At 35.8% G+C, this 14,293-nt stretch overlaps 1 protein-coding gene across 1 annotated transcript in view; it reads right to left on the bottom strand.

The window, feature by feature from the left end:
* rngtt (RNA guanylyltransferase and 5'-phosphatase) overlaps positions 1–14,293 on the bottom strand; it is a 121,384-nt gene that overhangs the window by 106,144 nt on the left and 947 nt on the right. Inside the window, exons 2-4 of the mRNA XM_079639079.1 lie at positions 10,525–10,634; positions 10,338–10,441; positions 9,596–9,684 (exon numbers count right to left, since the gene is read on the bottom strand). Of these exons, the coding sequence (XP_079495205.1) occupies positions 9,596–9,684; positions 10,338–10,441; positions 10,525–10,634 (303 nt within the window). The remainder of the gene's footprint in view (positions 1–9,595; positions 9,685–10,337; positions 10,442–10,524; positions 10,635–14,293) is intronic.

The following is a 14,293-nucleotide window of genomic DNA, read 5'->3' as shown; positions in this document are numbered from 1 at the left end:
GGTTTACGTTTGATTTGGCAACTTCGAACTTCGAACAAAAAAACTTTTTTTAAAACTTCAAACAAACTTTGTTTAGGCCTGATTTAGTTTGAAGGGTTTTCACCCCAGTTTTTTGATTGTATGTGTATTGGGGGCTTGTTGCCAACCATAGTAAAAAAAGTAAAAAAAGATGACGACGCAGTGTGTAGCTGTGTGTCGGAGGAGAGGGCAGAAGAATGAGAGGAACCAGAAGAAAAGTTAATTCACACAGTTTTTTAGAGAAAATAAAAACCAGTGCAGATCAACAGTAAGTGCTTTCTGTGCACTTTTGTACAGTTAGTTACAAACTCTCTCTGGCTCCCTACATTTGTATGTTGTGTGGGATTCAATGGCCAAAACAGATAACACTCAACATAAAGTTAAAGATGAATTTAAAGTTTTAAACTTTTTTGTCCTTCAAATCCACAGCAATAATGGCAACCCAATGCTCTGTGTGTGTGTGTGTGTGTGTTCACTACTCACTGCTCCTCATGCGTGTCCAACTGAGCCTGGGTTCTCCCAAGTTGTTTTCTCTATTTTGTCTCTATTGTTGAGTTTGGGTTCATTCCCACCGTCGCCTTGGCTTTTGGCTTTTGACTTGCTTAGTTGGGGACACTAAATATTCAACAATAATATTGATCTGCCACCATTATATGAGAACTGAACTGAGCTGGACGATGACATAACAGCTCTCCAGAGTGGGGCTATATATATATATATATACACTGTATATATATATATATATATATATATGAAGTAAATTAATAACTTTTTTACAATAAAAATGAACCATCACTGAACTTTCTTAAACTGGATTATGACACTATTTTCTTCTAGATCTGCTGTACAGCAAAAACAAACACTGTTGTATTATTTCCCTGCTATCTCTGTAAAGCTGCTTTGAAACAACTGTATTGTAAAAAGCGCTGTATAAATAAAGGTTACTTGACTAGTACATTTGAGGGATTTTTCCTCAGTTGACCCTTGAAACTGACCCATCTTTATTCCTAAAGTGAGATTCAACTTTCATTTGCCAGACTGTGAATTTACAGGCTTGTCAGCTAAATTGTGACTATGTTAAAAAATATTATGAGTTATTAAATGATTTGATGCACAACATTTTATGAACTCTGCAGCTCGTTGTTAGACTGATTCACAGCCGGTGTGTTTGACTACTAGCTGAAATAAAACAGGTTTTATTTATTGTTTTATATCAGTTCAAGTTTATGGCATTATTTTTTTATGGTTTTAGTTCAAGTTAACTATAATAACCCCAGGAGCAACATTTGAGATAGCCAGTAATGACAGCCAGGCCTCTCAACTTCCTTCTTTATTACCGGGGAAACCCTAATATAACCTCCGATGGCTCGTATTGTGTTGTTCTGTTTGTGTGTAGCGTGTGTCAAGGCACTGCATGTGATGGAGGGACTCTTGAAGAGGTCGAGACTCCTGACCTCGACCCGGCTTTGGTTATAAGGTTTGCAATAAAACAGGTGACCAGCTGTGACGGCCTGAGCAGCAACTACAGGAAATGTTTGGTGGACGTTCTTGCCATCAAAAGACGGTCAACCGTTTATTAAATCTAAGGGTTCACATACACTACCGTTCAAAAGTTTGGGGATTTATTAGTTAATACTAAAAGTTAATGAAATATAAAGTGAATAAAGTGAGAGTAAAGACTTTTATAATGTTACAATGTTCTTTCTATTCATCAAAGAATCATAAAAAAAGGTGAAAAATATGAAGCAGCACAACTATTTTAATAATCAGAAATGTTTCTTGAGCAGCAAATCATCATATTATAATGATTTCTGGAGGATCATGTGACACTGAAGACTGGATTAATGATGCTGAAAATGTAACTTTGTTCACAGAAAAAAAATACACTTTACAATAGATTCAAATATAAAATAGTAATTCAAAGTTGTAATAATATTTCACAATATGCCGTTTTTACTGTATTTTTGATCAAATAAATGCAGTCTTGGTGATGTTGACTTTCAAAAAAAGTACTGACCCCGAAACTTTTGAATGTTAGTGTATTTTTCCCCAACATAAATTGTGAATGTGTAAAGGGTGTGTTCAATAAGGATGTAAAAGCAATGCTTGTACGTTGTTTGAGCATATGATTTTAGTCTAATGTTGTGACAAAAAAAAGCCAAAGATGACTAATTTATGCAGAAATCAACGTAATGTCACGGTGGGGTTGCAAACGGATCTAATCGCAGCAGTCAAAGTTCTCTTTAACACAGACCTCACAAAAGGGTTTACATATATTTCCCTGCATCTGTATTTGACTAACCAATAGCCAGCACAGTCTAGGGAAGCTTAGAAAAGCGTGAATTATTATAATATTATTATAATAACGTGGTAATGTGCCCTGATGAAATGTGCCCTGATGAAATGTTTCCAATAAGACATCTCTATACAATCCCCTGGGAGTGAAACTGTCCCGTTTATCTGTATAAGTGGAAAAGGATTTCACATATTATCTAGGCTACACACCCTGATAAACTGTCTTTTAGTAAATCATAGGCAACAGGAAATGTTTTCTTTTTTCCAAAGTGGATGCTAGCCAAATGTCAAATGATGGCAAAATGAACAGATTCGACCAAGCGTAATGTCTATTAGTTCCTGATAAGCCTGCCTTCACATGGACATCATATTTACACTTACAATGACTCAACAAAGTACCACCAAATGAGATTTCTTATCGAAGCGTTCTCGCGCGGGTGTGCAGCTGTATTGGTATTTCTGGGATTATATCCTCTGGCAATAGAAAAATAAAGATTTCATCAGAGGCGAACACGGCAAATGCCACACACTCATCAGTGTGATTTCATATCAAACCCCACAGCTGTCCCAGTCACTAGATAGTGATTTAAAAAAAAAAAAAACTTTCAGACCACACTGATGCAAACAGCGAAGTCTAAGCCACTCCACAGATGCTCGACTCATTGATGTCTGGGCTGTGATGGGCGTCTGAGGGTCTTTGTAGGGATTTACGGTGTTATTTATACACTTGAACATCTACCGAGAGAGTTTTTGGCTTACAGCATCCCGGTGTGGTCTGAGAAGACTCCCGAACACCACAGAAGCGCACTGAAAGGGTTGAAGCAACAGCACTGGGGATGCCTTCAGCTGCAGCAGTGAGGTCAGATTCATCACCTGCACTGAACAGGACGCATCCTTTTAAGAGTAAAAAACAGGTGCCCAGAAACTCACACTGCAATACATACTGTTTCAGCTATTACAGATGTACTGGTATCTGCATATTTTACAACTTCTCTAACCATATATTTCATTAAGTGATGTAATGTTAATGTACCAGTTAACTTGAACTATCAATTTCTTCTTTGTACGTTAATGTACTGGTAACAGGTAAATGTACTGGTGAAATATAAAGCCATATGATAGTTCATCATAAGTAGCCTGTCCATAAAACATGGTGAATACTCATACACGTGTCAGGGTGACACACTACACTAAAATAATGCAATAAACATTCACTTAAATGTAACACAAAACACCCTTATGTACATTACTGATAACAAAAATGAGAAGAAACTAAACAATTTAAATACAATCTAAGTGTGATGGGATGTGTAAAGCATGGACTTCTGGGAATGCTCTTTAATGGTTTCCCACTGTAACTTATAAGGAAATTCAAAGTTTGTACCTCATAATTATACATTTGACAGTATTTTTTACAGTAAAAATTAAGAATGCACCGATAGGTTTTTATTTTATTTTTTGGCCGATTTTAACAAACCAATTCTGATACCGATATTTTTCACTTGCTCTCTTATTTTAACTTTTGACAATGAAATAGATTTTTCATGAGTTTTGATCATGCTCCAAAACACATGGATTAGCTAGCTTATTGCTGCATCATTAAATCATTTCTATTGAACATGGATTGGATCCATTTAACATTCAACAGGCCAACATAATACATGAATACAACAGAACAAAGACACACGTGAAATAATGTGTTTCAGGTAGGTCTAGCAGTTTTCAGGTAGAAATAAAGTAATCAAATTAAATTATATTCTAAATACACATTAATCCTTATTAAAGTTACAAAAGTTATTCAGTCAAGAGTAGTGAGCAATTTTTTTGCCTTTTGTTGTTTGATTTAACATTAAAACACAGACAGGCATATTAGTCAGCTGTCACTTTAAGAGCTGCACGGATCCAATATACTGTTACACATGCGTTTAATTTCTCAGCTGTTTACTAGATTTAAGACATAACCCACTATGTTCACAAGAATACTCTCCAAGAAGGGCATTTCCGTATAGTTATGTGTGAATTAGAAGAAGTGAAAGAACTCGATTCAGTATTTGCGCTAAAACGCTGCTTTCTGGTTGGTCACTTTGGATTAGTGCGCCAAAAACTTCTCACACAGCGAGTAGAATTGAGTTCTCTACTTGCTTTTAAATATTTAAATTGACAAGGCTTATAAACATGTGCAAGGGAAAAACTTTGGTGAAGAAGCAGCACTGGCCAATCGGGACAGTGAGAGTTCTGTCGACCGTCCCGAGCGTTGTTCATAGACACAGAGCGTATTTAGGCCACGCCCACACCGGCGGGGAAAACAATCCAACCGTCTCCATTGACTTTGCATTGCGAGAGGCTGCCTCCTTGTCATTTCTTGCTTCTAACTAAAGACAGAAAAATGCCTAAAAGCTGCTGTGTGACAAGGTGTACAGCAAACAAGCTAAAAAACCCAGAAATAAGTTTTTATTAACTGTCGACCCCAAAAAACGAGTGTTAAGGACATAAAAGTGGATGCAGGCTGTTGAGACAGAGCGTAACGTGTCTCATTACTCTGAAAACTAACGTACGCTTGCTGGAGGAGAGCGTAATCGGCAACACAGGATAGCTTATCTTACAGAAATATAATATATAAAACATTTGGATATTTGACTTACCAGTTACCAAATGTTTAACTTACTGCACACGTAACTGTATTTTACGGATCCCACAATTTACCCATTCATTCCAGCCTGTATCCAAGTTTTTTGGGGTCGACAGCTTATAAAAACTTATTTCTGGGTTTCTTAGCTTGTTTGCTGTACACCAAGTCACACAGCAGCTTTAGGCATTTTTCTGTCTTTTGTTAGAAGCAAGAAATGACAAGGAGGCAGCCTCTCGCAATGCAAAGTCAATGGAGACGGTTGGATTGTTTCCCCCACCGGTGGGCATGGTCTTCAGATTATGACGCGTTACGCTTAGTCTCTATGCTGGCCCCAGGCAGACTTTATTGTCAAGCCCTGCTGTATTTTGTACATATATCATTATTTAATTATCTTACCCATAGAAAAACGTTAGATTATGAACAGACATTATACAACTCAGTTCCTTAATAAACCATCCGTTTGGCCTTTTTCATGCTATAGCCAACATGCCAATTGATACAAAATCGGCCGATAAATATCAGTGTCCGATACATCAGTGCATCTCTAGTAAAATTACTGTACATACGTTAAACCATTTACAAGTGCCGTATGGTAAAATAGCTTGCAGATAACCAATTAGCAGGTTTTACAGTAGCAGTTTTGGTCTTTTCTGCAATAACTAGACATTTTTTACAGTGTGGTGGACAGTGGACACATCACAGCCGTCTGATGGCAGTACTGTATTGGTAAGCCACACACTACACCTAAAACAGTTCTTCATCCGTAGAAGCATCGAGATTATCAGGACATTACCTTGTCAGAAGGAGAGAAATCGGTCCTAATATCTTATAGTGTGAGCTAGTCGCGTTGTGTATGTGAACCGCTTGCATCTTCAAACTATACAAAAACTGCGCACGGTTGTGCGGTTTCTGCTGTTTGTGCAATGAGAGATCAGCATAAAACAAAACAAAAACAACTATTTAAATGTAAATCAATGGCAAACTAAAAAAGTACAACAATTAATAAAGATAATTAAGTGTCTTTACTCTTTACCATGTACTAACATTTAAATTAATAATTTGATCAAATGTTTTATCATGTACATGTTTTGCATGTAATTACAGCTGTAATTAATTAATAATCTAATCTAATAATCTCATCTCATTAGCAGAATAAGTGTTTTGCAACACAACATGAACACAATATGTGCACTGTACCTAACACTTAAGCGAGCAAAATAGTTAAAGACACCTAATATAAAGTGGGAGTAGGTACAGTACATGTCTATAAAGAACATTTCTCCAGGATGAAAGTCATTTAAGAAAACAGTTTTTGGCTAATTAAAGCTCTCGCTACTCTTCACCAGCGTTACGCTTCACACTCCGACAGCGCTTTATTTAATCATGATAATTTATTTGTTATAATTTTGATGATTATGACTTACAGCTTATGAAAACCTTTTCACAATATTCTAATTTTGAATTTGCGTTTTTCACAAGCTGTGAGCCATAATCATCAAAATGATAACAAATAAAGGCTTGAAATATCTCACTTTGCATGTAATGAGTCTATATATTAGTTTACCTTTTAAGTTGAATTACTGAAATAAATTAACTTTCGCACCATATTCTGATTTCTCGAGTTTCACCTGTATAATGTGATTGTTTCGTCATATGTCATATCATTTCATATGAAAATGTCCCGACACACAGAACAAAGACTCTACTGATAATGGACACTTACTTGCAAGGGTGATCAATCTTTACGAGAACCAACAAACACTAAGTTACAATCCAAATCTTTCAATTTGGCAGATTTGGCTGAAATGCTGTAAACTTCTGTCCACAAAAATGTTGTAAATGTGAATGTACGTAAGAGAACCTGGTGCACATTATGTTCCCAGATGTGTGTTAGTTAAAATGCTCACAGCCCTTCCAGAAACAGCATTTACTGTGAACCGAGCTGATCTAACACATCATTATAAGATATTCTGGTCCCTCCTTCAGTGAATGTCTACAGGATTTGATAATTTTATGCCTGTTTAAAGTGCTTGCAAACACTATAATTATCAAGAGTACTTTGATGAATTATGAATATTCCCAGTTAAACCCATCATGTCCTGTGCCGTAAGTGTAGCTAATTTGATTAATAATCAGAGAGGGCCAATAAGAGTGATCTAGTGCTTCACATGTGTTCCTCTGCTGCCCTGAGCTCAGACTCTCTCCGTGCGTCCTGCTCTTCCATGTTCCCTGCGGTGTCAATCACACTGTTGCCGTGGCGATAACAATGACATCCATAATATTCCATCCTCAGCCTCGCACCTCATTCAGCAGATCTGAGCGACTCAAGAGCGCCTCCAACAGGACAAACTCAGTTAGCACAATCACAAACACAAAATAAACTTCATCAGGGCCTCAGTACAAAACAAAACTTCGAGTTTAGGTGACAAAACAGAGAGTGAAAATATTTCAATATGTAAAAACGATTTGTATTAATATATCTGATTTTTTTTTTCTTCTTCTATGCATCAAAGAATCCTGAAAAAAAAGTGTTTCCACAAAAATATGAAGCAGCTAAACTGTTTTCAACACTGATAATAATCAGAAATGTTTCTTGAGCATCAAATCATCATATCAGAATGATTTCTGAAGGATCGTGTGACTGGAGTAATGATGCCGAAATTCAAAGGAATAAATGACATTTTAAAATGTCAAAATTTAAATTGTAACAGTATTACTGAACTGTACTGTATTGTTGATCGCATAATGCAACCTTGATGAGCAGAAGAGACTTCAAAAACATTAAAAACTTTACCGACCCCAAACTTAATAAAGCATCTAATGAGTAATTAGTCATTTTTCATATAGTTTGTGACTACTGACTTCTGCTTGTTATTGGCACAGTCACTCGCATATGATTGCCTTCAGATGTCACTCCGCCACCTCTGTATTTATTTATTATATATATATATATATATATATATATATATATATATATATATATTTCACCTCACAGTAATTTGTGCTGCACATAAGCAATGATGAGAGTTATTTACAGAGTTCACTGCTGTGTGTCACTGATCTCCCATGATGCCTCATTCATCGACTGGAGGGTTCAGCCATTTATTTACAAAAATGAGGGGGGGGGGGGGGGGGGGGGTGATTATAACACATGTGCTGAACAAACGTCATTTGACACAGCGAGCGACAAATGACCAGATGCAACAAGCAACATTACATTTTTTTGTTGGGCCTGGTTTCTATTTCTGTTTAATTTTAAAGTCGGCATGAAATCAAAATTGACCCCATTTACTTTGTAAGCGCATATTACTAGTCTTGACTCTTGTGTTGAACAATTATTCCGTGCAAGTTAATACACAGAAAAAAATGGTTTGCTATGGTAATCTTTAATCAAAGTCTGAAAAGTTAATTCTGGTCTGGAATGCCATTCTTTTTCTGATGACGTCAGTTTGACGGCTTGTGTTGAAAACGCTGAACCACTCCCTCAAACCGTTACTCTGCTATGAGCAGAGATGGAGAGGAGGAGCGCTAAAGTAAAACCCTGCCCTCTGTTCAATATTCCTTTTCACTTGGAAATACGTCACAACACTGGAGAAAAGTTGTTTGCAACTTCCGGTTCACGCAGACTTTAATATATTAAATATATTCCGGCTGGCTCTAAAAGTGTTGCTTTGCACAGCATTTTCATTGGTATACTCTGCTCTGATTGGTCAGATGGCCCAGTGTGCTGTGATTGGTCTACTCTGCTCTGATTGGTCAGATGGCCCAGTCTGTTGTGATTGGTCTACTCTGCTCTGATTGGTCAGATGGCTCAGTCTGTTGTGATTGGTCTACTCCGCTCTGATTGGTCAGATGGCTCAGTCTGTAGAGATTGGTCTACTCTACTCTGATTGGTCAGATGGCTCAGTCTGTTGTGATTGGTCTACTCTGCTCTGATTGGTCAGATGGTCCAGTCTGTTGTAATTGGTCTACTCTGCTCTGATTTGTCAGATGGCTCAGCCTGTTGTGATTGGTCTACTCTGCTCTGATTGGTCAGACGGCTCAGTCTGTTGTGATCGGTCTACTCTGCTCTGATTGGTCAGATGGTCCAGTCTGCTCCAGATCTTCCTCAGCACTTGATACACAGTGATATGAACAGTAACTATAAAGCATTGGTTTTACCGTATCAATCTCACCCTTTGGATATGAAAAACAAGAACCAAACTCATCCAAGCCTCAGCTACAACTACAGTGTTTGAATGTAAGACTGGAAATAATGACGACTCGTTTCATGCAGGTCAGAATCGCGTCTTTCTTTTGGGGGGCAATAACTCCATTTATCTGCACTTCGATCTTTAAAACTTTGCAGACCGTTTACATTCACAAACAACTGTATTACACACTGCATGAAAGATCATATCTGATAAAACATAATAGGGGCACTTAAAAAAAACTGCAGTCTGTTCCTCAAGTGAGAAAAATAACTCTTGGAAATGGGAAATCAGCATAAAAGTCATATAGATGACTGACCGTGCTTTCAGCACGTATATCTCTTTCAGCAAGAAAAACTACATGTTGCTTCAGGCCTAGATAGTGCACAGTGTAATTGCTGGAATAAGGGTTTGCAAAAACAAAATCAAGCAAAAGTGTCAAAGAGGAGCCAGCTGGTCTTACCGATGAGCTCGGTGGGCGTCTTCTCTATGAAGTGTTCGCACAGTCTGATGAACATCTCTGTAGTCTCTGCTGTGGGGCATTCACCATGGCTGAATGAGACACAAACGCATTTAGCATGACAGATCAACGCTAGCATGTCAGCGACAGCAGAGAGGCTCGAATGGCACACACACAGATCCATTAGTAATGACATCATACAGCAGGCCTGACGTCTTTGAGTGGCAAAAACAACACCATCTCCAGCAGTGAAGAGATCATGTTCACACAGAATAAAGAGACACATTATGGTCTATTCATAATAAGAGTAAAATGAAAAGGCAGTCTGAGCATGCACACGCTTTCATGCTAATTCATTATACAATTTAATTATAATTAAACTTCTAATTCTGTTTAAAAACACTGTCATTTTGTATTGTATTTTAATCATAAAAATACGTTTGCACATTATATTATTTTAAATCCTAATTTATTACATTTTCCAAAATGTTTATTTTGGTTGTTAGAAAAAAACACACACACAAGACAAATTTGTGACTTAGTTGAAGTTTCCAGTTTGTAACCCAATAACTTTTTTGTGATTGGAATATGTTAACTAGATGCCATGTTTTGGTTATTTATTAAATTATATATTAGGACATGTTTGTGTTTACATTATATATGTGTGTACTGTGTACAAATATTTTGTATATATAAATACACACACATGCATGTATATTAAAAAATATTATTAAGTATCACATACCCTTTACAGGAAAGTTTCACGTATTTGATTCCTTCTTTTTCGATCTCGGCTCGATCATAGAAGCGGCTGGTGTTGGTCAGGTCCACCAGCAAACCCATCTTCACCTGTGGACAGGTGAGCATCACATCAACACAGCTCAGTCAGAACAAGAGCATTACAGATGCGTTTAAGAGGAACATCCATGTACCTTCAAGCTTTTGAGGTAGTTGGACAGCATGCTGGGATGAAACCGGTTCTCCTCGGGCACTTTGTCATCATACCGAGGTCCAAGCATGGTTTTCATGGGCAGAAATTTACCTGAAGAGAGAAATCATCATAGAAGTTCATGTCATGACACTCACCATGATGGCTTGGTTCAGTGAAACCTTTACAGAAAGTACTTCTGCGGTACCACCGTACAATGTTGGTATCGGGCGGTAATACCATGGTATTAATATTAATAATATTCATGACATGTAGCATATTTAAAGGAATAGTTCAGTTAAAACTTAAAATCTGTCATCACTACATTACTCACCCTCAAGTTGTTTCAAACCTGTATGAGTTTCTTCTTTTGAACACAAAATAAGATATTTTGAAGAATCAAACAGTAATGTTTGATTCTTCAAACAGTGAGGTAATCAAACAGTTGATGGACCCCATTGACTTCCATAGTAGGGGAAAAAAATACTATGAAAGTCAATGGGGTCCATCAACTGTTTGATTACCCATATTCTTCGAAATCTCTTATTTTGTGTTCAACAGAAGAAACTCATACAGGTTTGAAACAACTTGAGGGTGAGTAAATGATGACAGATTTTAAGTTTTAAGTGAACTATTCCTTTAAGTTTAATACTTTCCTCTGATCTTAGATGCCAAAAAATAACCATTAGCCAAAATATTCTTAGATGCATGGAAAAGTAAGAACACTGCATGAAATGTCAGGGAATACATCCATTTAAATAAGTTTTTGAAGTGTCCAGCTAACCAGATAGGTTAGGAACCGATGCTGTGCAAAACACTACAAGTTGAAGAATTATCTCTTTAATATTAATTACGTCATGGTGCCCTGTGTGATAAAACAGATTTAAAAGAGGAAGAAGCTCAAAGTCTCATAAAATCACAAGTGAATTTAAATAAACATTATGAGGAAAAGGCCAAATCTGCTTTCATACGGTCTATTTTCATACAAGATATTTTTATTCTTTGGAAAAAAGAAATGGTGAAAGATTATCGATTAATAAATTATGCATAAATAATACTGTCACAGATTATTTATATACAATGTCAAACCATATAGCAGAATTTGATAAAACTTTGTATTCTAGCTCAGAAATACAGTAGTCCTTTTTAGAAAAATTGGATAATAGTACTTTTGTTAATGATGAATTTGGCATCATTTGTGAGAAAGAGCTTAGTATTACAGAAATTATCGACAATATTAAGAAAGTCAAGGACAACAAATCTCCTGGTAATGATGGGCATACGAACGAATTTTACAAAACTTTCAGAGATGCCCTTTCCCCGTTTATTTTAGCTATGTTTAATGAATCTATAAATAATGAAATTTTACCTCCATCTCTCAAACAGGGGGTAATTAGGCTACCTTAATACCAAAGGCAAATATGAATACCTTATCTCTAGATGGAGACCCATAACTTTATTAAACACTGATGCCAAACTGTTTTCTCTTACTTTTGCTAGCAGGCTGAAATTAGGATTGGATTCCCTAATTGATCAGTCTCAGTCTGGTTTCATGAAAGGGAGCATACATGTAATAACATTCGTCTTATTCTTGATTTTATTGATTATAGTCACCTTCTCAATGATGACAATCTAATACTATTTGTTGATTTTAACAAAGCGTTTGATACAGCAGAACACAAATTCATGTTTGCAACATTAGAATACTTTAAATTTGGGGATTTTTTTAGGAAGGCAATTACATCCCTGTACACCGAATGTAACAGCTCTGTTAAAATGGTTAATGGGACTTCTGGTAGATTTTTTTCTTTCAAGGGGCATCATCAGACAAGGCTGCCCAATCTCACCGTTTCTTTTTCTGCTCGTCACAGGTTCTTTCTTGCTATGTAAATATGAATTTCTTTCAAGGTATCAACATTTTTGGGAATGAATTAAAGATCTGTCAGCTAGCTGATGACACAACACTATTTTTTTTAAAAAATGGGTTAGTTCATACCATAAATAATTTCTCTAACGTATCTGGTCTCAACCTTAATATTAGCAGCAAATGTGAGATATTTCCACTTAGGGGTGTTAACCTTGAAGAAATTGATGGAATCCCTGTCAATGAGGTAGTCACATATATTAGTGTAAAACTTTGTAAAGATGAATCAAATCGTGTTTCTCTTAACTTTTATCCGATTATCAACAATTCAAAAAGAAAGTTTGACTCTTGGTTGCAGAGAGATTTATCCATTTATGGTCTAAATCTGAAGGTTTGTCGAGGTCTGCGTATATCTCCCAAGCTCTATTTGTACCCAAGACATTTACCAAAGAATGAGAAAAGTTGTTATTTGATTTTGTTTGGAAAAAAACATACCGCATTATTTAAAGAAAAATACATTATGCAATCTATATGATCAGGGAGGTTTGAATGTTGTGGATTTTACAACTTTGAATAGCTCTTTTAAAATACATTGGCTAAAATGTTTTATTAAAAATAATTGCTCTATGTGGAATATTTTCCCTAACCATTTAATTACGTAATCAACGTGGTGGTATAATTTTTTTCCTTAGATGCAGTTTTGATATTAGCAAAATACCTCTTTGTTTATCTAATTATCACAAGCAAGTCCTTTTGACATTGTGTTTGGCTTTTAAACATAACTTCTCTCCTCACTCTTTTTTTTATGTGGAATAATACGTATATTACACACCAAAGAAAAACGTAATTTTTTAGACATTGGTTTGAGTCTGATATACTATTAGTTGGTCAGTTGTTGAATTCTGATGGTCAGTTTTTGAGTATTACTGAACTTGAGTATGTCTGAAATTTAAGTGTCATATTTCTGTTAAAGAATATTGTATTGTCATGAATTCTATTTCTCCCAAAATTGTATCTCTATTCAGAAATCAGGGCACTTGGTGTAACACTGTAGGAAGTAAAGTCTCCAAACATTTGTTTTTAGATAAACTTGATATAATTAATGATAAATGCAGTAACCAATCGATCAGATCTCTTCGTTAATATATCTTCTCCTCCTTCTAAATTTGTTTGGGTTAATATGTTTCCTTCTTTTGAGTGGGAACATTTTGGGGGAGTTCTTAGTCGGTGTAACAAATAAAACCAAAGAAGTGTCATTTAAAATTGCTCACAGAATATATCCTGTAAAAGAAACATTAGAACGTTTTCATCTGTATATTGATTACAACTGCTGTTTTTGTAATTGTGAAAGAGAGTGCACCTATTTTTTGAACGTCCCTGTTCATCAATCTTTGGGTTTGAGATGTCTCAATTTCTGGGTGTTAAAATGAACTGCAACCTAGTATTATATTTGCCATCTGTCTTACTTCATACAAATGAATATGACTTTTCCAAAAGAAAAATATATGTTATCGTTTTGTTTTTGCTATTAGGAAAATGTTATAGGCTATTCCTCAAACTAAATGGAGTAACTCAAAACCCAAGTTTGCTCATTTTAAAGCAGCCTTTGAAATGTATTTAGAATCTGTAAAGTTTTTAAAAAAATGAAAAGCTCAAAGATCTATATCTCTGCTAAATTAATTTAATATATGTTTGTGATGCCCTTTATTTTTAAGTTCCTTTCCTTTTTTTGTGTCTTTTATTAAAATTATTGTTGTTTCAAACTGTTCTTACCAAATGTGAAAATGTGTAAAAGAAATGTCAAGAACTTGATATTGATTTCTGCAATGTTTTGATACATTGCAATAAAAATCAAATAAATAAATAAATAAAAATGAGTCAGTCCTACGCCATATTGCGATTCGTTACA

The sequence above is a fragment of the Phoxinus phoxinus genome (genome assembly GCF_949152265.1).
Source record: "Phoxinus phoxinus genome assembly, chromosome: 16".
Taxonomy (NCBI): Eukaryota; Metazoa; Chordata; class Actinopteri; order Cypriniformes; family Leuciscidae; genus Phoxinus; species Phoxinus phoxinus.
This window is presented reverse-complemented; position numbering and strand designations above follow the sequence as displayed.